This window comes from Oryctolagus cuniculus, chromosome 12, assembly GCF_051225735.1.
Source record: "Oryctolagus cuniculus isolate XC-2025 breed Fujian yellow rabbit chromosome 12, ASM5122573v1, whole genome shotgun sequence".
Taxonomy (NCBI): domain Eukaryota; kingdom Metazoa; phylum Chordata; class Mammalia; order Lagomorpha; family Leporidae; genus Oryctolagus; species Oryctolagus cuniculus.
Window position 1 is genome coordinate 66,428,735 of NC_142878.1, and position 26,289 is coordinate 66,455,023.

Here is a 26,289-nt window from a genome sequence, read left to right on the forward strand (position 1 = left end):
CACTATAGAACTGGAGAATCTGGAAATGTTCATGATGTGTTTTTGACACGTGGAATTCCTGATACATTATTAGAGTTTTATATTTTTACCTTTTGGTACAATTAAACAGTCAGCAAACCACATGTTTGCATCATAATGATTATGTTAAAACTGCAAAAACATGAATCAGCTATCCACATACATACAACCAGGTCCCAGATGTTTATTATGTAAAATCTAACATCTGTGTTCCATTCCATTAAAGGTAAGAGATTTGGCATTTTCAGTCTTTCTTCTGTAGTTGTGTTGCTCTTCACAAATCTGATATTGCAGGATTCTGAAGAGCAAGAAAAGATACTCTTCATGAGAGACAGGATCCAGCCATCAGTCTCTGCAGGACACCGCAGCCCTGGCTGAAGGCTGCAATGAGTTCTGTCCCTGTCCTTGTCTGTCAGGCTTCCCAACGAGGGTGTCACTAGAACTAGTCAGAGAGCTGGCAGCCAGAACCTGTGAGTGCCTGCTTGAGCTGGTTCTGGCCGATCATCCTGGAGTTGCCGCTGTCCACAGGTGCGGAAGACGTGTGCCAGTCAGTGCTGTTACCTTCCACACGCCAGCCTCGCTCTCCCCGTCATACACAGGTATGAGCGCCCTGACAGTCTCCCGGTCACCCACCCGACAGTCACCCAACAGAGTTGGGTACCACTGGACGGCGCCCACTGCAGCCTGTTGTCCGACGTCACCGGCTCCTGTCTTTGTCCACGTTCTGGAAGATGCTCCACAGGAAGCTCTGGTCCCGCAGCATGGCGTAGGAGTAGACAGCTAGGGGCAGAAGAGCGACTGGGCTGAGGCGCTGGCGGCGACTGAGTCTAGTCTGTAATCTGTCTGGAATTTATGCTTGTGATTGGTGAGAAACACGGAGCTAACATCATTTTTTCATCAGGCAAGGGGTCCCACACCATATATTACGTAGCCCAGTATTTCCTCCTTGATTTGAACACCACTTCTCCACCAGCCTATTCCTGAATCCATTTGTCTATTCTGGCACCAATACTAATTTATTTTTAATTATCATAACTGTGTTTTGATTTTTCTGGTGGAGATCTGTGACCTTAACATTATAATTCAGTACTAATTTATTACTAATTTTAGCCTAACTCAACCATGTATTCATGAGGTGAATATTTTGGGGGCATCTATTATATATTATGCACTGGTAAGAAAAATATTGCTGACTGGACTCGATTGTCATTGCCATTACTGCTCTTTTAGTTGATAGTTTTTGGTGGACAAGAAATGGAAGTGGTGGCTGAGAAGAGGAAATGGCGATTTTTTTTTTTTTTTTTTTACAGGCAGAGTGGACAGTGAGAGAGAGAGAGACAGAGAGAAAGGTCTTCCTTTGCCGTTGGTTCACCCTCCAATGGCCGCCACAGCCGGCACACCGCGCTGATCTGAAGGCAGGAGCCAGGTGCTTCTCCTGGTCTCCCATGGGGTGCAGGGCCCAAGGACTTGGGCCATCCTCCACTGCACTCCCTGGCCACAGCAGAGAGCTGGCCTGGAAGAGGGGCAACCGGGACAGAATCCGGCACCTCGACCGGAACTAGAACCTGGTGTGCCGGCTCCGCTAGGCGGAGGATTAGCCTAGTGAGCCGTGGCACTGGCCGATCTTTTTTCTTAAATATTGTTTTGGTTAAGTTGCTGATGTAGCCATAAACAAAGATCAGCTTCGTTCTTTCTGAAGTAATGTGTAAATATGAGGTTGGAGCTCCAATGGAAAACCTAAAAATGTGACCAAAGCCTAAGGAATTAGCAAAAACGGAATGTCATGTAAAATCCTAAGAATAATTCTTATTGCAATTTATTTCCTGGCCTTAGCCTGCCAATTAGTTGGTGAATGACTTTTCACATAAAAATTAGGGCAAGGTCTTTCCTCTTCCTTTATGAAACTTACTTTGAGAGTTACACACCAAGTCATAACCAGGGAAGCATCACACCACCACAGGAAGATCCTATGTGTATGTGCTCAGAGGATATTTAATTGAATGTTCCTACTCCCTCAGATTAGCCCTTTGGCAAAGTTAACTCATTTCATTTCCAAAGGATATGAGGTAACCAGGGAGCAAAAGAGAATGAGAATCAGCTAGAATTTGCAATCAGGGAGAAGGTTCAGGTTTATTCTGTAAAGCTAGGAACAACACCAGGAAGTCTGTCATCTTTACTCAGGTCAAGGAAATTGATTTAAAAGGCTCTAAAACAAGGCAGGTGTTTGGCCTGTTAAGACACTGGTTGGGACACCTGAATTCCATATCAGAGTCCTTGGGTTCATTTAAATAAGTGTAGAAAATTTTTAAAAACTCTTAAGCAGAGAGTCTTTGAAACTTTTTTTTAAAAAAAGATTTATTTATTTACTTGAAAGTCTGAGTTACACACAGAGAGGAAGAGGCAGAGAGAGAGGTCTTCCATCTGCTGGTTCACTCCCCAATTGGCTGCAATGGCCGGAGCTGCGCCGATCCAAAGCCAGGAGCCAGGAGCCTCCCCCAGGTCCCTCACATGGGAGCAGGGGCCCAAGGACCTGGGCCGTCCTCCACTGCTTTCCCAGGTCATAGCAGAGAGCTGGATCAGAAGTGGAGCAGCCAGGACTCGAACTGGTGCCCATATGGAATCCAGCACTGCAGGCGGGGACTTTACCTGCTACGCCACAGAGCCGGCCCCAAGTCTTTGAAACTTTAATGGTTACCTACACGTACAAGTAATTACAGAAACTTTTGACATCTATTTGTGCATGGTAGCATTATAGTAATATTCAGAGATAATCTATTTGAGTGCCAGTGTGAAATTCCACCCAGGAACTATTGAAGCAGCTACCATGCTTCAGATAGAGAAGTGAACCAGGCAGACACAATTCCCTCCCTCAGCCAAGGAACTTCCCCTTCCCAACCACGTATTCTCCATCAATGTCCAAAACAGTGATCCAGCACCCGTCAATACTCAGAAAATATTCTCCAAAAGCACAGTATAAATGTTCCTGACACGACTTCTAAGGCTTTGGGTCGGTATTGTGGTGCATCGGGGTAAGCTGCTGTTTATGACACCGCTGTTGGTTCAAGGCCCACTGCTCCACTTCCAACTCAGCTCCCTGCTAATGTGCCTGGGAGAGTAGCAAAAGATGGCCTACTCAGGCCATAAATACTTGGGCTCCTGCCACCCATGTAGGAGACCCAGATGGAGTTTCAGGCTCCTGCCTTCTGCCTGGCCCAGTCCTGGCTATTGCGGCCATTAGAGGGGTGAACCAGCAGACGGAAAATCTCTGTCTCTGTCTCCTTCTCTTTGTAACTCTGCTTTTCAAATAAATAAAATAAGTCTCAGAACAGACAAAAACCTTCTAAGGCAGGGGTGGGGGAAAATCATTTGGTCTGGCCCTGCCAAGGCAACAACTGGCAGGACTTGAAATTCAATACATCTATAGCAGGCTAATTTTTAAGTTGATAATTTTGTATGACCTGAGAATGATGTTATATATATATAAATGGCCCTTGGCAGAAAAAAAGTTTCCCCACCCCTGCCTAATGAATAGAACTTGAAAGATGAATAATTCCTTAACTGAGCATGATGCAAATCTAGAAAGGTAAAGGGCATACTTAATCTGGTAGTCACTCACAGAAAATGTGGGTTACATCTGTAGGGAGAACAAGCCCGGTTACTCATAAGGTGCCATACTGGGCAGTGCTCAAGAGAACAGGCACCACCATACGACTCATCTAGGTCTGGCACACATCCACACTCTCCTGATGCTCCCACTTTTCTCCTCAATTTTTTCCCCAAAAAAGTGTTGACATAATAATGGCTGATGGCATCTTCTAAGCAGCAGCATCGTGGAAGGTATAACCTGGTCTTTAGAGTGAGACCTTCGTTAGAACCCTGGTACTATCTATGTCTAGCTGTGAACACTTGTTTCATTGTAGTGTTCTGCTATAAACTGCTCCTAAGAGACTGGGGTAGCTGTGGCAAACTTAGAGATGAGCATGACAAAGCAGTCCTCCCCTTCCCCACATCATCATAGTTGTATTCCTGCCAGCTACCTAGTACCTGCCCCACTGATAGCCTTGCCGAAGGCCCACCCAGTTGTAGCAAACTGTTTATTTCCCAGAAAAGGCGCTGTGAAGTCTCAAGAATCTCAAGTTAAATCTCCAACTCTTTGTTCAGTTTGTCCTCATCTAACAGCCAACATGCCCCTTTCCATATACTTGGTTTTCTGTTAATCATCTTTCACACTCATTGATATGCAAAATTAATTAAAAATTTGAGAAAAAGTGCTATATTACATCCAAAATATTAACATTTATAGTTATTAATGAACTATTTAGGTACTTTCAGTCAAGATACTACAAAGCTTTCCAGTACTGAAGACTAATAAGGTATACTAAAGTAGTACACTTAATACCATTAAAGCTATTATCTTGAGAAAAAATTTATTTATTTCAAAGGCAGAGTGACAAGAGCACAAGAGAGGAAGTGAAAAAGAGAGCTATCATCCACTGGTTCACTTCCCAAGTTACCACAACAGCAAGGGCTGGGCTAGAAGCCAGGAACTCCATCTGGGTCCCCCAAATGAGTTACAAGGGTCCAAGTCCTTGGACCATTATTCCCTTCTTTTCCAGGAGTGTTATCAGGGAGCTGGATTGGAAACCAAGCAGCCAGGACTCAAATTGGTACTTTGGATATGGGATTCCAGCATTGCAAGTGGTGGCTGTGCCACAACACCAGCCCCAGCCACTTCCTTTTTAAATGTGAATTTCACGAAGTATGAACAACTTAGAGGACAAATTAAGGTTCAGTTTTAAAGATGAAGAACTAAGACATTTCAATGATCTCACAAAGCTCACCAGGAAACAAACTGTCTGTTGAAAGGGGATAACTGGGCAAGTGCTGCTGCTCACTTGGCTAATCCTCCACCTGTGGTACCGGCATACCTGGTTCTAGTCCCGGTTGCTCCTCTTCCAGTCCAGCTCTCTGCTGTGGCCTGGGAAGGCAGTAGAGGATGGCCCAAGTGCTTAGGCCCTGCACCCGCATGGGAGACCAGGAGGAAGCACCTGGCTTCTGGCTTCGGATCAGCGCAGCGCGCCAGCTGTAGCAGCCATTTGGGGGGTGAACCAACAGAAAAGGAAGACCTTTCTCTCTAACTCTGCCTGTCCAAAAAAAAAAAAAAAAAAAAGGGATAACTGAGAATTTAAAGAAGACACCAATTTTAATGGGGCAAGATCGGTGACAGGAAACCAAGTCAAGGTGCTCATGTACCTCAGCAGTGCCCAGTAAATCTGCAATAATGGAAATGTTACACATCTATGTCTATTACAGTAGTCATAACCAACATTTGGCTATTGAGCACTTAAAATGTGGCATGACTAAATCACTTAATTCCAATTCCTAATTTTACTTAATTTTAATTATGTTGTTTCAATAGTCACTTGTTGCGCATAGCTCCTATGTTGGGCAGTTGGGAAGCCATTACAACTCCTATACATGCAGAGGTTAAGGAAAAAGAACAATTAATTACAGACACTTGGAGTGACACAGACTAGAGCTTTGTCTTGTAGAAGGGGACTACATTGACAGGAGCTGTAGCCTTGGATGGAATGTAGCCATTGCCCACCTGCAGTCTGGCAGAATATCCTGACTCACTCTTCTTGCCCACATTCCTCTCTTGTGCCTGACTGGTGGACTCAACTAGAAACTAGAGGACACAGTACACTAATGTGGTCCATAAAAGTCAGCTTGTTGGGACAGAGTGTAATGAAGGGTGGAGAGTAGATCTAGAGTAAAACATACTATGAACATAACACATCAAATGCTTGGTACACTGGCACAGATCTAAATAAATATGGAACCAGCAGCAAAAAAAATTATCAAAAATGGTTTTGGTTTTTCACTGAGTCCTACAAATGTTTCTGGTAGTTAAAGCTATCGCAGAGTTCTCTGTTGCACTAAAGAGCACAATGCTTTCATCAAACTCCAATTGTAGTTATTCCAGGGTTCACATATGAAGAAAATTACGTCAATACCATGTCCATTCAGCTATATTCAACACTATACACACACACACACACACACACACACACACACACACATATATATATATATTTTTTTTTCTTTCAGTTTTCCTTATTTTATTTGACAGGTAAAGACAATCTTCCATCTGCTGGTTCACTCGCCCAGTACCTGCACCAGCCAGGCCTATGTTAGGCTGAAGCCAGGAGCCTGGAACACCATCCAGGTCTCCTATGTCAATTGCAGGGACCCAGGATTTGAACCATCTGCTGCCTTCCAGGGTGTTCATTAGCAGGATGCTAGATCAGAAGCAGATTGCCTGGGACTCAAAAAACGTACTCTGATATGGGATGCCCCAAGTGACAACCACACACCCGTCTCAACTCTGTGTTCACATCAAATATCTGTGTGAAGCTTTTTCCAAGGCACCTTCTCAAATCACAAGGCTCAGGATTGGCACATTTTTTTCCTTGACTTAGGTAAAAGGCCATTTTAACTCAATAAATGCTTAAACTTAGATTACCTAATTGGAGGAAGACCAACAAACAGAACATATGAATACAAAGGCCTGTATGGCCTCTGTATTCTAGCTAGATTTTACTTTTTTACTATCCTAATGATTGTTATTATGTATTTTATAATCTTTTACCCTTTCTGTGCTGAATATAGTTAAGGGGAAAAAAGGGGAGGAAATGGCAATACCTATAGCCAGAGTCAAGTCCTATTTATGGAAACCTTTATTATCTACTTTAGTGGGTCCTGAATATACCCGAGTCCAGTCCTTACTGCTCAGTGCTTAAAGACGACAGGTCTAATGTTACTGCATGGGGGTTGAAGTAAGTGCCAAAGGAAAAGCAGTTCCCACCTCCTCCAAGGAGCAAGAGCTGTTGCTCTTCAGGAAGGAGGATGCTAGTATGATTGTGTAACATTAGAGGCCAGGGCACAGATGTTGTGTCAATCTGATACTCAGAGCTCAGTCCTGTAGTCAAATTGATCACAGTCACTCCAGGAAACGAGGAGGAATTAATCCACACTCCTCCAACCAACAACAGCTTTCCATTGAGCACGTGAGCTGTGTGGGAATATCTTGGGGTAATGGGAGGCTGAATGTCTACTGATTCCCAGAGGAATCCGCAAGAAACTGGTTTCAGAAAGAATACAGAGTTCAATGGCTGCTCAGAAGCCGCCAGGCCTCCAGCAATAAGGGCTCCCCCTTGCCAACCGCAGGCACTGTGGGAATGTCGAGCTTCAGGTGCAGCCCCCTCCACAGGGATCCTGACCCAGGCCATCGTCTCCAAATGGAGGAAATGCCAGTCACTTAATACAGGTTCCACCACGCTTCGACCCCCATACACAAACAAGTATTTCTGATTCTGACAGGACACTTCTGTCGTCGAATGCCGCCAACATGACAAAGAGAAATCTTCTGGGTCAGTCTTCGTTACGGTCACGTGCACACCCTCACTGCTATTATTTTCACTCTTAGGAAGATGAAGTTTGAGAACCTTCCAGGCTGGATTTACTGGGGAAAGTCTCCCTCCCAGAATGAGAACCTGAGTATCCGAAAGTCTCGTCATTGTGTGATAAAGGCGTCCATCCCACTGAGCCCCTGTCTCCCAACTGCATATCTGGCTGCCTTTCCATTCAAAGGTACAGTCTCTTGAGAGCAGGTGAAACTTGCTCACGCGGCAGTGCCGTCCGTCCTGCTCTCCAAATCCTCCTGTAGTGAGAATGGTGCTTGGGCTCAAGAGGACGGAGGCATGGCCGTACCTCTTAAGGTCTGGACCCTGGATGTCCCTTGTGGCTACACTGGCAGGGAAGACTCCTGAAGGGGAAGCTGGATCTATCCGGGGAAACTCCTCTGAGGGTGGGAACACCAGAGTTCGGGAGAAAGTGTCTCCCCGGGAAGCTGCCAGAATGAAATAGTGGGCGCACTTCAGATGCCACTCCTCAAACTCGTCAAAGGGTTCCAGATTTTCCATTCTCTGGCGTTCTTGTGCGGGGAGAAAGCGCTGGTAGAATTCATTCATGTCCACGGCACTGCAGGCAGTCCAGCCAGCGTGAAGGAAGCGGTCCCTCTGGGCCTCCACGTCAGGAAAGCGGTCCAGGCCATGGAGCGGCGAATTCAGCTGCCGAAAATGTTGCAGCATGAACTGGCCAAAGGCGTCTTCCGGCCTCATCTGCTCGTAGATCACGAAGAGAGCATCAGAAAACCGCTGGGCTGCCCAGGCGATGAGGGCCGCGGCATTATCTGGCTCGAGGTAGGTCAGCACGGCCTCTGCCAAGAGCAGAGTGGGCGAGTCCGCACCGAGGCCCGCTCCGGCCAGGGCCTCGTCCAGTCGCTGCAGCTGCCGCAGGTCCAGGCCCAGGATGCGGTAGTCCAAGCTCTCAAAGCACAGCGCTGACGCCAGGTCCCCCTTCCGGAAAGGGCCGGTTAACGCGCACAGTTCTGGCGTCTCTCCAATTCTCTCCGCTTTGCGCCGCGCCACCTCCGGGAAATCCACCTCCCAGACAGCAGCCCCGGCGAGGCGGCCTGCAGTTTTGAGGCGGAAATACAGCGAGTCGGAGCCTGCACCCAAAGACAGGATCTGGGAACGACGCCCTTCGGGGTGCGCGCAAGCCCGCTCCAGGAAGGCGCGCACGCAGTGCCCCACGGCGCGTGCGCGGACGTAGTAGCCGCGGTGGATCAGCGGCGCGCGGCGCGCGGCTCCAGGAACCAGCAGCGCGGCGAAGGCGTCCTGCACGTACCCGCGCGCGGCCAGGGAGCTCTTGCTGAGGGCGCTGCTGTCGTTGGTGCTCTGCACGGCTCCCGCCCGACGCTCGCGGCTCCGCGGGCCCATGGCCAGGAGAGATTCAGGAACGGCGGCCCGGCACGGTCACGAGCCGCTCTTTCGCGCCTGTAATGCACACCTCACAGATTTCCGTACGGGGAGGGGGGGATTTAAAAAAGAAACCCTTCCTCTGGACTTCCTCTTCCGCGCACGAATGTGCGTCACTTCCGGGGAGAGCGCGCGGCGCCAATGAGCTCAGGAAGGGGTAGCTTGCGCTAAAATACGAGGGCGATTGACCTTTTTTTGGTTCTGCCGGGAAGACAGCGTGCTACCCCTGTGATATGTGTGTTAGGGGAGGGCCGCTTGCATTTTTCTGTACCAGCTTTTCAGTCTGAAGAGAAAACATGTTTAGAGCCTCATAGTTGCGAAATCTCCAGGTGAGTCTCTGGGGACTGACGACCTGACTCCTTGAATAGCGAAGGAGTGGTCAGCACCACGGACCTCTTCTGGGTGCTGATTAATAATAGTTGCTAATTGCGTTTTTGTTGTCAAAGGGGCTACATTTAAACCTGAAGACAAACCGGTGAGGTCAGGTGCAAAGTGAAGAAACTGATCTTAACATCTAATTTACAGGTATTTACAGTAAACGGCCTCCCTCAGGTAACTTGATTCCCTTGTACCCCCAGCTCTGTGCTGGGCTGTTTCCCGTCTATAAAGCGACACTCCCCCTCCACTTCCAAAATGGTGTGATTCCGAGGCGATGCTGAAGGCATGCGAGGAAGGGGAGATCCTGGGAGCGAGGTCGTTATTCCCTGTGATGTGTCTGAGCCTTGTTTTTCAGGAAGGAACCCAGGTTGGAGTCCGAAATAACCATAGATTGGATGGCTGGGAGTCAGTAGGAAGCTGCTTCCAGAGATATTTAGGACATTTACAATTTATTGGTTAGGATTTGGTGACTTGACTGCAATAGAGAATGAAATCAGCTTGACTCTATGTTGTGGTTAACTGGAAGTAGTATCACATAGTGGTTAAGAGCAGTTTGGGAATCCAGCCAGGACTTAGAACACTGGAGTCAAGAAAAAGTTGGGGTCAGGATAAAGATTTGTTCATTGAAAGATGTCATTTAGCTTGGGTGTTTAAGAGCTCGGTAGGGAAAGCAGTTTGTGTGTAACATTCAGGACAGATCCATTTTTCAGTGAATGGGAGATAAGCTAATGGAGACATTCACTCTAAATTCCACTTTGCAGGCGCTTATTTAGCTCAAGAAGGAAAAGAGGACAATAGCTAATGAAGATTGTGGGATAAAGAAGAGTTTTTCCTTTGTTTTGTTTTCAGATGGAAGCAAATAAAGCAGGTACCTTTTTGTCCCCGAGGGAAATCAGCCAGTGGAAAGGGAGGGGTTGAACTCACTGGAGGAGTAAGGACTTGTAGTAAGGTAATAGGCCTGGGGACAGAAGAGTGAACCTTTTTTCCCTTGATTCATGAGGGAAAAAAAGTGTGGGTAAAGATAAGGTTGGATGTGAGATGAAGACTGAGAAATAGAAGGGAGTCGTGCCTGATGGCTCTGTTTCCTCTGTGCAGTTGGTGGCAGGGTTGTCAGTTTCGAGTAAAGCAGTTGGATGCAATGGAACACTGGAAGAGTTTGGAATTACCTCTGAGGGGCCTGGCTGGAGGGCTCCCCTGAGCTTCCTGGGTCTTTGAATCTTCTGTAAAGTGAGAGGACTAGTGCTGATCTGTGAAGTATCTCAGAATTGATTGAGAGCCAAATGGGGGAAAAGGAGTTGAAAGACTGAAAAAACCAGAGCTCTGTAGAAATGGCTTTATTTAATAACAAGTTAGTAGGCTGAAGATGTTATGTTTAAAATATGAATGTCTTTTTTTACAAAGAGACCAAGAAAAGTGATTTTTTTTTTTTTTTTGACAGGCAGAGTGGACAGTGAGAGAGACAGAGAGAAAGGTCTTCCTTTTTCCGTTGGTTCACCCTCCAATGGCCGCAGCGGCCGACGCGCTGCGGCCGTCGCACCGCGCTGATCCAAAGCCAGGAGCCAGGTGCTTCTCCTGGTCTCCCATGGGGTGCAGGGCCCAAGTACTTGGCCATCCTCCACTGCACTCCCGGGCCACAGCAGAGAGCTGGCCTGGAAGAGGGGCAACCGGGACAGAATCCGGTGGCCCGACTGGGACTAAAACCCCATGTGCTGGCGCCGCAGGTGGAGGATTAGCCTATTAAGCTGCGGCACCGGCCAGAAAAGTGATTTAAGAGGAAAGAGAATAGGACAAAATGTATGATTTTGGTGTTCTAGGATTTTTTTCCTTCTATTAAATATTTTTTTAAAATTTATTTTCATTTGAAAGGCAGATTTTGGCTGGTGTTGTGGTACAGCAGATTAAACTGCTACCTGCAATGTTGGCATCCCATATGAGCACTGGTTCAAGTCCTGGATGCTCCACTTCAAATTGAGCTCCCTGCTAATGTGCCTTGGAAAGGCCTGAGTGCTTGGATCCCTGCCACCCATGTAGGATACCAGTATGGAGTTCCTGGCTCCTGCTCAGCCCCTGCCATTACAACAGCTTGGGGAGTGAACTAGTAGATAGAAGATCTCTGTCTTCCCCTCTCTCTCTGTAACTCTGTCTTTCAAATAAATAAATAAATCTTAAAAAAAAGAATGGAAAGAAAGGCAGAGACAGAGATGTTCCATCTGGTGATTCACTCCTCAGATATCCTCAACAGCCAAGGCTGGTCCAGGCTAAAACCAGCAGCAGGGAACTCTGTCCATGTATCCCATATAAGTGGCAGGAACCCAACTTCTTAGGGTATCACCTTTAGCCTCCCACGGTGTGTGTGAGCAGGACGCTGCATCCCAAGCAGAGAAACTCCAAAATGGGACACCTGTGTCTAAGTGGCATCTTACCACCTGAGTCAAAGACCCTCTCTGCCCACCCTGTTTTTTCCTTTTGTAATCTCAGTTTATTCTTATGTAAAATGGGAGTCATAATACCTCATGAGTTGTAAGAATTTAATTAATCATTGAGGTTTAGCTCAGTGTCTGGTTTATAGTGCACAATAAGTAGTACCAAATATTTTTATTATTTTGAGTGGTCAAAGAAGCATGAAAAAAGTTTCCTGGGAGACTGGAGACTTGGTTTGGGCCTTGTTGTGGCTTGTTGAAATTTTATTAATGTAGAAAGATCTGAACCCAGTGTTTTTGTCTTTGAGTCCCTTCCATCTCAGCTGCTTCTGATCCAGGCCAAAAGTAGCTCAGGAAGGTTGGATTTGTCAGGGCGTGCTTTCATGGGAAGCAGCATCTTCTGCAAGGAATAGCGTCTTTTTAAAAATGTGTAAAGATGATGCTTGTTTTGGTGGCTTTCAGATCTCCACAGGTTAACATAGTAGCCAGGGGGTCCATAAATGTACTCCAGGGTGGTGAAAGATCAGTCTAGAGGATGGCTAAGTGAGGCACAAATTAGGTGAGGATTCAGGAATAGAATCGAAAATGTATATGAAAAGCTAGCCACCCATGTTTTTGTTTTTGTTTTTGTTTTAAGAATTATTTATTTGTTTATTTGAAAGGCAGAGTTACAGAGAGGCAGAGGCTCAGAGAGAGAGAGAATCTTCTGTCCGCTGGTTCACTCCCCAAATGGCTGCAACGGCCAGAGCTGAGCCAGTTGAGCCAGCTGAGCCAATCCTAAAGCCAGGAACTGGAAGCCTCTTCTGGGTCTCCCACACGGGTGCAGGGCCCAAGGGCCTGGGCCATCTTCTACTACTTCCCAGGCCACAGCAGAAAGCTGGATTGAAGTGGAGCAGCTGGGACTCGAACCAGCGCCCATATGGGATGCTGGCGCTGCAGGCGGCAGTCTTACCTGCTATGCCACAGTGCTGGCCCCACCACCCACCTTTTTTTTTTTTTGACAGGCAGAGTGGACAGTGAGAGAGAGAGAGACAGAGAGAAAGGTCTTTCTTTTTTTTTTTTTTTTTTTCCGATGGTTCACCCGCAATGGCCGTTGCGGCCGGCACGCTGCGGCCGACGCACCGCGCTGATCCGATGGCAGGAGCCAGGTGCTTTTCCTGGTTTCCCATGGGGTGCAGGGCCCAAGCACTTGGGCCATCCTCCATTGCACTCCCAGACCCTAGCAGAGAGCTGGCCTGGAAGAGGGGCAACCGGGACAGAATCTGGCGCCCCGACTGGGACTAGAATCTCGTGTGCCGGCGGGCGCCGCAGGCGGAGGATAAGCCTATTGAGCCGAGGAACCGGCCTCCACCACCCATCTTAAATGCCATTGTAGGCTGTCAACTCTTTGTCTAAACATAAAATTTCTTCACCTTTTCTGTTTGTGATAATAAAGGTGTATTGTAAGCACCAGTTTTTAAATTTATTTTTAAGCATTTTTTTAAGTTATAAAAATAGTTTCAAATTGCAGTATAACTTTCAAACAGCAGAAAAGTATATAAGGTACCCAAAAGTAAAATTTTCTCTCCTAACCTTTCTTTCTTTTTTCTTTTTTAAGATTTATTTTATTGGGGCCGGCACAATAGGTTAATCCTCAGCCGGTGGTGCCAGCATCCCATATGGGCGCCTGTTCTAAACCTGGCTTGCTCCTCTTCCAATCCAGCTCTCTGCAATGGCCTGGGAAAGCAGTAGAAGATGGCCCTTGTCCTTGGGCCCTTGAACCCATGTGGGAAACTCGGAGGAAGCTGCTGGCTCCTGGCTTTGGATTGGCACAGCTCCGGCTGTTGCAGCCATTTGGGAAGTGAACCAGCAGATGGAAGACCTCTCTATCTCCCTCTCACTGTCTGTAACTCTACCTCTCAAATAAATAAATAAAATAAATCTTTTTTTAAAAAGATTACAGAAAAAGTTACAGAGACAGAAAGAGAGAGGTCTTCCATCTGCTAGTTCATGCCCCAAGTGGCCACAATGGCCAGAGCTGAGCTGCTCCAAAGTCAGGAGCCAGGAGCTTCTTCCAGGTCTCCCACGTGGGTGCAGGGGCCCAAGAAGTTGGGTCATCCTCTACTGCTTTCCCAAGCACATTAGCAGGGAACTGGATTGGAAGTGGAGCAGCCAGGACTCAAACCGGCACCCGTATGGGATGCTGGTGCTGCAGGCTGTGGCTTTAATTTGCTGTGCGACAGCTCTGGTTGTCCCCTAACCTTTCCTACTTCTGACCCACTTTCTAGTGTAACAGTTTTCTCTGTATCATTTCATATGTATTTTAGGCACAACAATATAAGTATGTATGATATTTGTTTATGAGTCTATGCATAAATATACATAAACATACATATATATTTTTGTTCAGGAATGCCATCTCTCTAAAGATACTATTTTTTGAAAGTGATGTAAGATCATAGAAATCTTTCCATATTGGCGTAGATATTCAGTTGGACAGATATATAATTGATTAGTTACCCTATTGATGGCATTTAGGTTATTTCCAGTTTTTTTTGCTGTTATCAACAGTGCTGCAAAAATATATTTGTATGTATCTTAAGAGATATAGGACAAATTTATGAAAGTATAATTATTAGGTCAAAACTATTTTCTTTTCTTAAATTGATAGATTTTTTAAAAATTTATTTATTTGAAAGGCAGAGTTAGAGAGAGAGATTGTCTATCCACTGGTTCACTCCCCAAATGGCTGCAATAGTTGGGGGTAGGCCAGGCCAAAGCCAGGAGCATGGGATGGGTTCAGGGGCCCAATAACTTGAGCTGTCTTCCACTGCTTTCCCAGGCACACCAGCAGGGAGCTGGATTGGAAGTGGAACAGCCGGGATCAGAACCAGCACTCATGTGGAATACTGATGTCCTAAATGGTGGCTAAATCCATGGCACCACAACACTGGCCTTAAATTAATAGATATTGCCAAATTGTTTTCCAAAAATACTGTTTTCCAAAAAGACAGTTGCAAGTGCTACTCTCACCAGATCTTTTATTTATATTTTTGCCAATATATGATGTTCTGCTGGGCTTTGGATTTTTTTCCCTGTATTTTTTTTTTTGTTTGACAGGCAGAGTGGACAGAGAGAGAGAGAGAGAGAGAGAGAGAGAAAGGTCTTCCTTTACCGTTGGTTCACCCTCCATTGGCCGCCGCGGCCGGCACACTGCGCCTATCCGAAGGCAGGAGCCAGGTGCTTTTCCTGGTCTCCCATGGGGTGCAGGGCCCAAGCACTTGGGCCATCCTCCACTGCACTCCCTGGCCACAGCAGAGAGCTGGCCTGGAAGAGGGGCAACCGGGACAGAATCTGGCGCCCCGACCAGGACTAGAACCTGGTGTGCCGGTGCTGCAAGGGGGAGGATTAGCCTAGTAAGCCGTGGAGCCGGCCTTCCCTGGATTTTTTTTTTTTTTTTTAAGATTTATTTATTTATTTGAAAGAGTTACACAGAGAGGGAATGAGAAACAGAGAGAGAGAGGTCTTCCATCCACTGGTTCACTCCCCAATTGGCCGCAATGGCCAGAGCTGCACCAATCCGAAGCCAGGAGCCAGGAGCTTCTTCTAGGTCTCCCACATGGGTGCAAGGGCCAAAGCACTTGGGCCATCTTCCACTGCTTTCCCAGGCCATAGCAGAGAGCTGGATCGGAAGTGGAGCAGCCGGGTCTCGAACCAGCGCCCACACGGGATGCTGGCACTGCAGGCAGTGGCTTAACTTGTGATGCCACAGTGCTGGTCCCTTTCCTGGATATTTTTATAAGTCATCTAGGTGAACATTAAAATAAAATTTTAATAAATAATTTTGGGAATATTTTGATTAACATTTACTTTGTAAGTCAGTTTATGACAAATTGACATTACCCATGGAAGAATGAAGTTTTAAAAAATTTTTTATGAAGTCTTTTATGTTTTTCAGCAGATATTAAACACCATCAATTTAATAGCCCATCAATTTTATTTGTCACTGTTAAGCACTTTCTAAGGCATTACAGTGAAATGCCACTTTTATCTAACCCTGAGTTTGCCTTTCTATAGATTCCTGTGGTTCTGTTTAGTCTTATACAAACTACTTTCAGAAGTGAAGAGTAATGAGGATTTATTTATTACCCACAATGTGCTAGACCCTGTGGTAGGTACTAGGGTGGTAAAATAAAAAATAATCCCCATTGAGATACAGTCTAGTAAGAGAGAAGTCAGTGATTGAGATGTAAGGTGATAAAGGTTCTGAGTTAAAAGTTGTCACCAGAGGGCCTGACACTGTGGTGTAGCAGCTAAAGCTACCACCTGTAGTCCTAGCATCCCATATGGGTGCTTGTTTGAGTCCTGGCTGCTCCACTCCCAATCCAGCTCTCTGCTAATGGCCTGGGAAAGCAGTCGAAGATGGCTCAAGTGCTTGGGTCCCTGCACCTGTGTGGGAGACCCAGAAGAAGTTCCAGGCTCCTGGCTTCAGATCGGCACAGCTCCGGCCATTGAGGCCTTTTGGGCAGTGAACCAGTGGATGGAAGACCTCCATCTCTCTCTCTCTCCTTCTTCTCTCTCTCCCTTTCTGCCTCTGTCTCTGTAACTCTGCCTTTCCAATAAATAAATAAATCTTTAAAAAAGAAAAGGTTGTCACCAGATCATAGGTAACATAGAGGGAAATTTAAATTACCCTTCTAACCCTCACAACTACCCTGTATCTTTACTTCATTTCTACAAATAAGGAAATTGAAACTATGAGGATAAATGAGTTTAGGCCACTTCACTACTAAACTGCAGACCTGGTAAAAAGATAAACCTAGGTCCATCTGACTCTTGATACTGCTGCTCTTCCTTTGTATATTAATAATTCAAAAATGTAAATTTTGGTTTTACACAAAATAGGCCTTTTAAGGTTTTTAATTTTTAAAGTAGGTTTATAGAAAGCATCAACAGGTAAATGAGCCATTTCTGTTTCTAGTTCAGATTGTTTAGTGATAATTTCTCCACCTCAGACTTAAGTGAGCTGTGGAGAAGCTTTTGCCTTTGAAGAATTAATTGACAGAATTCCATTTGTTTGCTTTTATATCACCATCTGAAAACACATTTGTTAAAAATAGGTGAAGCTGAGCCCAGACCTACCTAGTGAGCTCATCTCATCAAAATATGTGGAAATAAAATAATCTGAAGAAAATTCAGGACCACAGAATTTACTGACTGAAATACACTGTATTTTGCACACCAAGAGTAAGAGTGGAGAGGAACCATTTTTTCCCTACTGAAATCATGGTGGAGGTGGAGGAACAGCACCAGTCATGGAAGACAGACTTTTACCTGGAACTACCAAAAGTGGTGAGCATTCAACTGTGGAATTCTTGAGTGATTGCTAATTATAATGACTTTTATATTGTTTCTTTTCACACACAAAAAAAGTAATCTTAGGTAGATAAATCTAATATGTGATTTGCCTAGTATGGACTACAGATATCCAGTACTTGGGATAATGATATGAATTTGGGTGATACTTAATGATGTTTTCCCTTTTCTTAGGAACTTCATGCCCACTTGAATGGATCCATTAGTTCTAATACCATGAAGAAGTTAATAGCCAAGAAGCCAGACTTTAAAATCCACGATGAGATGACTATGATTGAGAAAGGAAAGAAAAGAACTCTTGAAGAGTGAGTTTGGGGAGATTGTAGATATACTTTTTTTTCTGTAACAGTAGTTTGAGATTATAAGTGAAATATAAGAATTTAGATTTTAGTAGTTAAATAATGCAGGCATCTGGCTCAGAGAATATAACCTTGACATACAGCATTTTTTCAACTGTGAGAGTGTGAACAGTATTTTCAATGATTTGTGTTGTTTATGAAGTCATATAATAATGGAGTATTCTGTAGCCTTGAAAATATGGGCATATTGATGTTTTCCCCCAGTTTGCAGCTACTAGGGACTAGGGTAGGGTTGGAGAGGGTAAACTAGTGTTTCTTTTTTAAAAGTATCAGTAAGGGAGCCGGCACTATGGCATAGCAGGTGAAGCCACCGGCCTGCAGTGCCAGCATTCCATATGGGTGCTGGTTAGAGTCCCGGCTGCTCCACTTCCGATCCCACTCTCTCCTATGGCCTGGGAAAACAGTAGAAGATGGCCCAAGTCTTTGGGCCCCTGCATCTGGATGGGAGACCCAGAAGAAGCTCCTGGCTTCTGGCTTTGGATCGGCGCAGCTCCGGCCATTGCGGCCAATTGGGGAGTGAACCAGCGGATGGAAGACCTCTCTCTCTGTACCTCTCCTTCTCTCTCTCTGTAACTCTGACTTTCAAATAAATAAATAGATCTTTCAAAGTTAATATAATGTTTAAAAATTTTTTTCTGTAGTTCTGTGTAAGTATAAATATATATACTTACTATTAGCCTATAATCAATTAATTCAGATTAGTGAGTTTCTCTTGAAGTTTTTGATGACTAGATTATGTTAAAATTTTTCATTCATGTTGCAGATGTTTCCAGATGTTTCAGATAATTCATCAGCTTACTACTAGTCCTGAAGATATTCTAATGGTAAGATATGAGGGAATTTTTAGGATAGTTTAAAATTTGTGTATTAAATTTATGTCCATCTGTTGTTTCATATGACCTTTTGCTCTTAAGGGTCTGATAAAAAATATTTTCTTCTTTATTCTAACAATTCTTTTCAAAACCAGTATAAGACAATTGTGTAAGTTACAGCTAATGTAAAAGACCGTGTTCATTATAAAAAATAGAAGAATCAAGTTCAGCATCTTCTATTGGAGAGGACAGAATGGAGGAGAAAATCGGATCCAGTTTTCTGTAGAGTGTATCATACGAAGTACTTGAAAACAGATGGGCATGTTCTTGATAAAGGTTTATCTGTACTACATAGAGACCTTTTAACTGCTTGGATGGACATGCTAGAGAATGAAGGCATTCCTGAGGTGCTTAGAGATTGAGTGATGAATCCCTAGGGAAATCATGCCTTCCAGGTAGGGATGACAGACTAGAGGATACCACTGGGTTCTCTTATCTGAAGCTTTGACAGACTGGCTTTTGTATCATTGAACTGACCAGGATGGCATTTTAGTTATTTTTTAAAAAAAGATGTATTTATTTTATTTGAAAGATAGCATATCATAGAAAGAGAGAGGAAGAGGGGAAAGATCTTCCATTTGCTGGTTCAGTCTCCAAATGCCTCCAAACAGTTAGGGCTAAGCAACACTGAAGCCAGGAACCAAGAACTCTAACCAGGTCTTCCATTGTGGCAGGAACTTAAGCACTTAGGCCATCACCCGTTGCCTTCCAGGCACATTAGCAGGAAGTTGGATTTGAAGTGCAGAGTAGCCCGGACTCGAACCAGGCACTCCAGTATAGGATGTGGGCATCCCAAGTGGTGGCTTAACCCATTGGGCCACAACATCCACCTTTAAGATGGGTTTTTAAATACTGTGTTCATAAATGGAAAGAAGCAAAATCTTGCCAGTGTTCTTAACCATTAGGGAAAATGCAAAGTAAGAAGCATAACCAGGGGCCAGTGCTTTGGCATAGTGGGTGAGGCCGCCGCCTGTGATGCCGGCATCCATATGGGCGCCAGTTCAAGTCCCAGCTGCTCTACTTCCAATCAGCTCTCTGCTATAGCCTGGGAGAACAGTAGAGGATGGCCCAAGTCTGTGGGAGACTGGAAGGAGGCTCCTGGCTTTGGATCAGCGCCCAGCTCTGTCTGTTGCAGCCATTAGGGAGTGAACTTTCTCTCTCTCTCTCTCTCTCTACCTCTCTACCTCTCTACCTCTACCTCTACCTCTCTGTAACTCTTTCAAATAAATAAATAAAAAAATTTTTTTTAAAAAAAAAAAGCATAACCTATGTTTCTGGAGAACTAACTTGACTGGTCAAGAAAAAGTTTCCTCCTCAGGGGCTGGCACCGTGGCTCACTTGGTTAATCCTCCGCCTGTGGTGCAGGCATCCCATATGGGCGCTGGTTCTAGTCCCAGTTGCTCCTCTTCCAGTCCAGCTCTCTGTTGTGGCCTGGGAAGGCACTGGAGGGTGGCCCAGGTGCTTGGGCCCCTGCACCCGCATGGGAGACCAGGGGGAAGCACCTGGCTCCTGACTTTGGATTGGCGTAGCTTCAGATCGGCGTAGCTCCGGCTGTAGTGGCCATTTAGGGGGTGAACTAACAGAAGGAAGACCTTTCTCTTTGTCTCTCTCACGTCTAACTCTATCTGTCAAATAAATTTTTAAAAAAGTGAAAAAGTTTCCTCCTTTGTGGAGACTGATCATAGTGATAAGTAGTGAGTAAATTAATCGCCTTTTAGAGGAGAGTTAACTCTGTAATAATTTAGTTCAACAAGAGTTGATCCAGTGCTCAAAATGTTCTGGGTACCGGGCCTTCTTGATCTAAAGAGCAAGAGACAATCCTGCCTCTGAGGAATTTATAATCATGTTGCAGGGACAGACCCATAAGCGGATAAATTCAACATAATGTGGTAAGTTCTATGTGAGAGACTTGCACAGGGATTTATGGGCACCCCAAGGGCGTTCTCTTGCAGCCACTCTGACAGATCCATTGAGCCCTGCTAGGAATATCCACCTCAGGGGCTTTGATCTCACTTTGTTGCTGGGTGTTACCAAGGAAAATGATACAATTTTAGATTCGAGAACTTAACTCCATGAGTATATAGAACCATATTCATCATTTCAGAATGAAAGTTAGTAAAAAGTTGTATTAGATGAGAAAGATTCTGTACATTTTTTTAAGATTTATTTTTGATTTATTTGAAAGAGTTAGAGAAAGGAGAGGCGGGGGGCAGGGTGTCTTCCTTCCGCTGGTTCACTCCCCAATTAGCCACAACGGCTGGAGCTGCGCCGATCTGAAGCCAAGAGCTTCTCCTGGATCTTCCACACAGGTGCAGGGGCCCAAGGATTTGGGCCATCTTCTACTGCTTTCCCAGGCCATAGCAGAGAGCTGAATCGGAAGTGGTGCAGCCAGGACTTTAACCAGCACCCATGTGGGATGCTGGCACTGCAGGCAGTGACTTTACCCGCTATGCCACAGTGCTGGCCCTGGTTCTGTACATTTGATTTAGTACTGCTAGAATGACACTGAGATGTCCAATTTAACAAATGAAACATCTGTGAGACAAAGCTGAGAGATTTTTTAAAAATTTTTTAAGTATTCTTTCTTTTTTTTTTAAAGATTTATTTATTTGAAAGTCAGAGTTACACAGAGGAGAGGCAGAGAGAGAGAGAGAGAGAGATCTTCCACCGCTGGTTCACTCCTCAGTTGGCCGCAACGGCAGGAGCTATGCGGATCCGAAGCTAGGAGCCAGGAGCTTCTTCCGGATCTGCCACGTGGGTGCAGGGGCCCAAGCACTTGGGTCATCTTCTGCTGCTTTCTCAGGCGGTAGCAGAGAGCTGGATCAGAAGTAGAGCAGCTGGGACTCGAACCAGCACCCATATGGGATGGTACTGCAGGTACTGCTGGTACTGCAGGCGGCAGCTTTACCCACCACACCACAGCACCGACCCCTGCTCCACTTCTGATCAAGCTCCTTGCTAATGTGCCTGGGGAAGCAACAAAGGATGGCCCAAGTATTTGGATACCTGCTGCCCACTTGGGAGACCTGGAAGAAGCTCCTGGCTCCTGGCTTTGGCTCGGCCCAGCTGCAGCTGTTGGGGAATGAACCAGAGGATGGATGATCTCTCTTTCTCTCTCTCTCTGTCTCTGTCTCTGTCTCTCTGTCTCTCTCCCTCTCTCTCTGTAACTTTGCCTTTCAAATAAATAAGTATTTAAAAAAAATATATGAGAGGGAGGGAAAGCTCCCATTTGCAGGTTCATTCCCCACACGCCCACAATAGTTGATGCTAAGCCCAGCTAAAACCAGTATCCAGGAACTCAATCCAGGTCTCCCACATGGGTGGGAGGGATCCAATTACTTGTGCTAACATTTCCTGCTTCCCACAGTGCACATTATTAGAAGTTGGATCAGGAGTGGAGCCAGGACTTAAACTCATGCACTCCAGTATGGAATACTGGTATCCCAGGTGGAGTCTTCACTGCTAGGCCAGATACCTGCCCCCCAGATGTATGGGAATGAGGGGTGGGAGCTGTTAGGAAATGTAACAGGTTTGTTATAGAATGTGATCCATCATCAGGAATATGCTAGCTCATCACACCACCTGGGGAATTTCCAGTATTCCTTGAAAATTAAATTTAGTGAGTAAAATAAAACTATAGAACTTGTGACTTTCATTGGGACCCTTACACTAACATTAACAATATTGTGTACATTGCCTTTATTGTCAGATCACAAAAGATGTCATTAAAGAATTTGCGGATGATGGTGTCAAATACCTGGAACTAAGGAGCACTCCCAGAAGAGAAAATGCTACTGGTAAAATTTAATTAGCTTCTCAGTGAAAGTCCAGTTCTTTCCCATGTGCTTTGGTCACTGACATGTTTGTGAGTTGTAAATGTGAGGCTGTGCTGTTGTAATGCTCTCTGTTTTCTTAGGGACCTTCAGTCAACAGAGTTCAAATCACATGGTGGATGTTGTTAATGATCCTGAAGTAAAAATTGAACAGTTCTGTTTAAGAGAGGGAGAAATGCCTGTGCAAATCTTTTGTTCTTCCTTGTTTAGTTTTTTTTCATTGTGAGAAAAGGACACATGTTCCTTGTGTTGTCTCAAGCATAGGCTAATTCTTGGTCTCTGCATTGCTGGCAGTCTTGACACAATGCCATGAATGGATGCAGAATCACATTTTGTGGCAGGCACTGAAATGTAGGTTATTCAGTCACTGTTCAAGGACTGATAGTTCCTTAGGCTAGGAATACACTGTGATGTGGTAAAACTTTCCTGAGTTGAGGTGAGGGGTCTTGTGGACTGAGAGAATTTTTGCGTCCCTATTTCCATTCCAGCAATGCCAGGAGAGATTAGGTAATGTCATTGGGTCCCTCTTAGCACTTGTCTAAAACCTGAAGACACTTAGGTGTGTGTAACATTGTGCTGCGTGTGTGTAACCTGTGTTGTGGTGTGTGTAACCTTGCAGTCATTTAGAGATAAACTCTTTGGAACTATTATAATGAAGTAAATGTTAAGATATAGCAAGGAAGTGTTTTTTTTTTTTTTTTTTTTGAAGATTTATTTATTTATTTGAAAGGCAGAGTTAGAAGAAAAAGAGAGAGAGAGATCTATCTTGCATCCGCTGGTTCGCTCTCAGATGGCTGCAATGGCCTGGGCTGAGCTGTGGCTGGGGCAAGTCAAAACCAGGAGCCAGAACTTCTTCCGGGTTTCTCATGTAGGTGCAGGGGCCTAAGCACTTGGGCCATCTTGCGCTACTTTCCTAGACACGTTAGCAGGGAGCTGGATTGGAAGTGGAGCATCTGGGACTTGAACCAGTGCCCACAGGGGATGCCAGCACTGCAAGTGGAGGCCTAACCTTCTATGCCATAGTGCTGGCCCCTTGAGGGAGATTCTTACCTCACATTTTGAAACTATAGAATCAGTTCCAAGCTGGCAAGGGTAGCAAAGGGAAAAAGAAAACTTGCTGATTGGTAGAGATTGCTCTTCTAATGGAGATTCAAAGGGAGGATTTTTAAAAAGATTTATTTTATTTATTTAAAACAGGACACAGAGAAAGAGATCTTCAGTCTACTGATTCATTCCCGAAATGGCTACAACAGCCTGTGCTAGGTTAGGCTGAAGCTAGGAGCCAGAAACTCCGTGTGGGTCTTGCTCGTGGTTGGCAGGACCCAAGCATTTGGGCCCTCTTCCACTGCCTTCCTGGGTGCTTGAACAGGGAGCTTGATTGGAAGCAGAGCAGCCAGGACTCAAACTGTTCTAATGTGGGATGGTGATGTCACAAGTGGTAGCTTAATCCACTGCACCACAATGCTGGCGCTGAAAGGGAGGATATTACCCTCAGTATGCAACAGTAGGAGAATGGCTAAATGAAACTTAATGGAATATTAAGCAGCCATTGAAAATATTTGCAGACACTCGAATGATGTAGGAAAGTACTCAGAGTACAATGTTAAATGATTAACTGAGGTACATGGATGCCTACTAGTGACTAACCTATTTAAAACTGTATATGTGTATATCTACACAGACACATTAATTATCTCTGGGTGGTGGGATCACAGGTGATTTTTTTTTTTTCTCCCTTACAATTTTCTGTATTTTACTAGATAGAGATCCTTCACTAACAGAAAGCATTTAATAGTCAAGGTAAGGGCATCTTAAAGGATGCCTTTCTGGGGAACAGTCTTGTAGAGCCCACCAGAAGAGGACTTAAGCCTTCAGCTTTGGAAGAACATCTCTGTGGCATGATGAGAAATGCTGAGCCTGAGCCGGATTGAGAGGAAAAGGACCCAAGTTAGGATTTTGCTTCTGGAACAGCAGAAAAAATATCCTGCTGATAGAGAAAAATGTTCTTCCCTCCCTCCCTCCTTTCCTCTCTTCCTCCCCCACTTCCTCTCCTCCTCCCCCTCCCTCCCTCCCTTTCCTTCCTTCCTTCCTTTCTTTTTTAAAGACAAGTGTTAGAAAAGGTCATATTGTTGTTTTGTTAGAATGAGCAGTTCAGATTGTTATAGCAATTTGTGAGATTAATTTCATGCTAACTGAATCTAACAATTTTTAAATAGGTTTGTATTTTATATATCCTTTTCTTTTCACTTCATTTTCCTGGTACTTTTTTTTTTTACTTTTTAAATTTTGTTAAAAGTACAGTGATTACTTACTAAAATGTACCAAAAAGTACCACATTTTCACTAATCTTTAACTGCACCCTTGTCACAACATAAAATGAAAATGTACCTGTTCATACAGGGATGCTAAAGTTGAGGATGAAATAGTTGATGATTTCTTTACATATGTTTTCCATGTGTCCATTCCAGGAATGACTAAAAAGAGTTATGTGGAATCCATACTTGAGGGTATAAAACAGTCCAAACAAGAAAACTTAGACATCGATGTTAGGTAAGAAGATTATACCTTAGTAGTTACCTTTTAAAAACTAGAATGTGAAATTTTATTGTTTTGTTTATAGAAGTAATGGGTTTTTAAAAATCAACCATTACAGCCAGCGCTGAGGCTAACTAGGTCAATCCTCCGCCTGCGGCGCTGGTACCCCGGGTTCTAGTCCCAGTTGGGGTGCCAGATTCTGTCCCGGTTGCTCCTCTTCCAGTCCAGCTTTCTGCTGTGGCCCGGGAAGGCAGTGGAGGATGGCCCAAGTGCTTAGGCCCTGCACCCACATGGGAGACCAGGAGGAAGCACCTGGCTCCTGGCTTCTGATTGGTGCAGCACGCCGGCTGTAGCGGTTATTTAGGGGGTGAACCAACAGAAGAAAGGCCTTTCTCTCGGTCTCTCTCTCTCACTGTCTTAACTCTGCCTGTCCAAAAAAAAAAAAAAAAAAAAAATTACCTGACTTCTGACTGCAATAAAAACAAAAAATAGAAGCAAGAGTCCTGTTGCTTAAAGTAAGAATACAGTTCTGAATTTATTCCCATGGCAATATAATTCTGGATACTTTTGCTCAAGTAAAGTATGGCTGTTCCTCCTCAACAGTAGACCAAGTCTATCCCACCTCAGCACTATTGCACTTTCTGTTACTTTTGCCTAAAACATACTTCCACCAACCATATCCTTGCACAGCTGGCTTCTTCTCATTCCTTATTCCAGTCTCAATGTAGCCCTCATTTCCTCAGATGGCCCTTTGAGCCCTCTGTCTAAAGTATTCACCCCTCAGGGCAGGCATTCTCTGCCTATCTCTGCCTCTGCTGCTGCCACTCTGCCTTTCAAATAAATAAGTCAGTAAATCTTTACAAAAACAAATAAAGTGCTCACCTCTAGGCCCAGTGTTGAAGCCTAAAGTGCTTGGGTTCCAGACTTTGCTCTGCTCCCAATTCTGGCTTCCTGTTAATGCACTCCCCAGGAGGTAGCAGGTGATAGATCAAGTGGTTGTGTCCCTGCCACCGACATAGGAGACCTGAACTGCATTCCTGGCTTCCAACTTTGACTCAACCCTGGCCATTTTGGTCATTTGGGCAGTGAACTAGCAGATGGAAACTGTCTCTTCTTCTCAAATTTAAAAAAAAAGGTATAACCCCCTACTGAAATTTTCCAGTGAGTCATTTCTTTTATGACATTCATTTATGACAGCAAGATAAAGAATCATCTTGTTATTTTTATGTACATGGAATCTTCAGAAAATTCATGGGAAATTATAAAAAATTGCATAGATTATAAAATATCTTGTAATGAAATTTTTTTACTGTTTATATACTCATTTTTATTTATTTGAAAGAGTGACAGAGAGAGAATGAGTTCTTCTGTCCACCGATTCATTCCCTAAATGGGGATAGGGCCAGGCCAAAGCTGGGAGCCATCCATATCTCCCATGTGAGTGGCAAGAGCCCAAGCACTTGGACCATCACTTGGTGCCTCATAGGCACATTAACAGAAAGCTGGATCAGAAGATGAAGGTGGGATTTGGTTGGTTCCAGGTATTTCAATATGGGATGCAGGTATCCCAAGTGCAGCTTAACCTGCCATGCCACAACACCCTCTCTAGCTTATTTTTTGAATTCCATTTTTCCACA

At 44.8% G+C, this 26,289-nt stretch overlaps 2 protein-coding genes across 12 annotated transcripts in view; one reads left to right on the forward strand and one right to left on the reverse strand.

Annotated features, from left to right (window-relative positions):
• Positions 1-565: 565 nt before the first annotated feature.
• Positions 566-8,861, reverse strand: LCMT2 (leucine carboxyl methyltransferase 2). 2 transcript variants are annotated; one of them, XM_089310211.1, is made up of 3 exons: positions 6,887-8,861; positions 4,947-5,162; positions 566-798 (listed from the first exon to the last, which is right to left on the reverse strand). In XM_089310211.1, the coding sequence occupies exons 1-3, from the start codon at positions 8,859-8,861 to the stop codon at positions 716-718; spliced, it is 2,274 nt and encodes a 757-aa protein (XP_089166337.1). In that variant the 3' UTR covers positions 566-715. The 2 variants fall into 2 exon arrangements, with proteins under 2 accessions (XP_089166337.1, XP_051678421.3); XM_051822461.3 differs by lacking the exons at positions 566-798; positions 4,947-5,162 and having other exon boundaries at positions 6,737-8,861.
• Positions 8,787-26,289, forward strand: part of MAPDA (N6-Methyl-AMP deaminase) — a 37,595-nt gene continuing 20,092 nt past the window's right edge. For 3 of the 10 annotated variants that reach the window (XR_016218063.1, XM_008269104.5, XM_089310216.1), the window contains exons 1-6: positions 9,007-9,229; positions 16,798-17,029; positions 17,228-17,358; positions 18,176-18,236; positions 21,994-22,081; positions 24,586-24,667. Coding sequence is in view for 7 of the 10 variants with exons in the window: in XM_008269104.5 (XP_008267326.3) it covers positions 16,964-17,029; positions 17,228-17,358; positions 18,176-18,236; positions 21,994-22,081; positions 24,586-24,667 (428 nt within the window). In the remaining 3 variants the exon portion in view is untranslated. Of the gene's footprint in view, positions 8,921-9,006; positions 9,230-9,346; positions 10,147-16,797; positions 17,030-17,227; positions 17,359-18,175; positions 18,237-21,993; positions 22,082-24,585; positions 24,668-26,289 lie in introns of those variants that run through there. The other 7 variants (XR_016218064.1, XM_089310213.1, XM_089310214.1 and 4 more) reach the window with 6 other exon arrangements.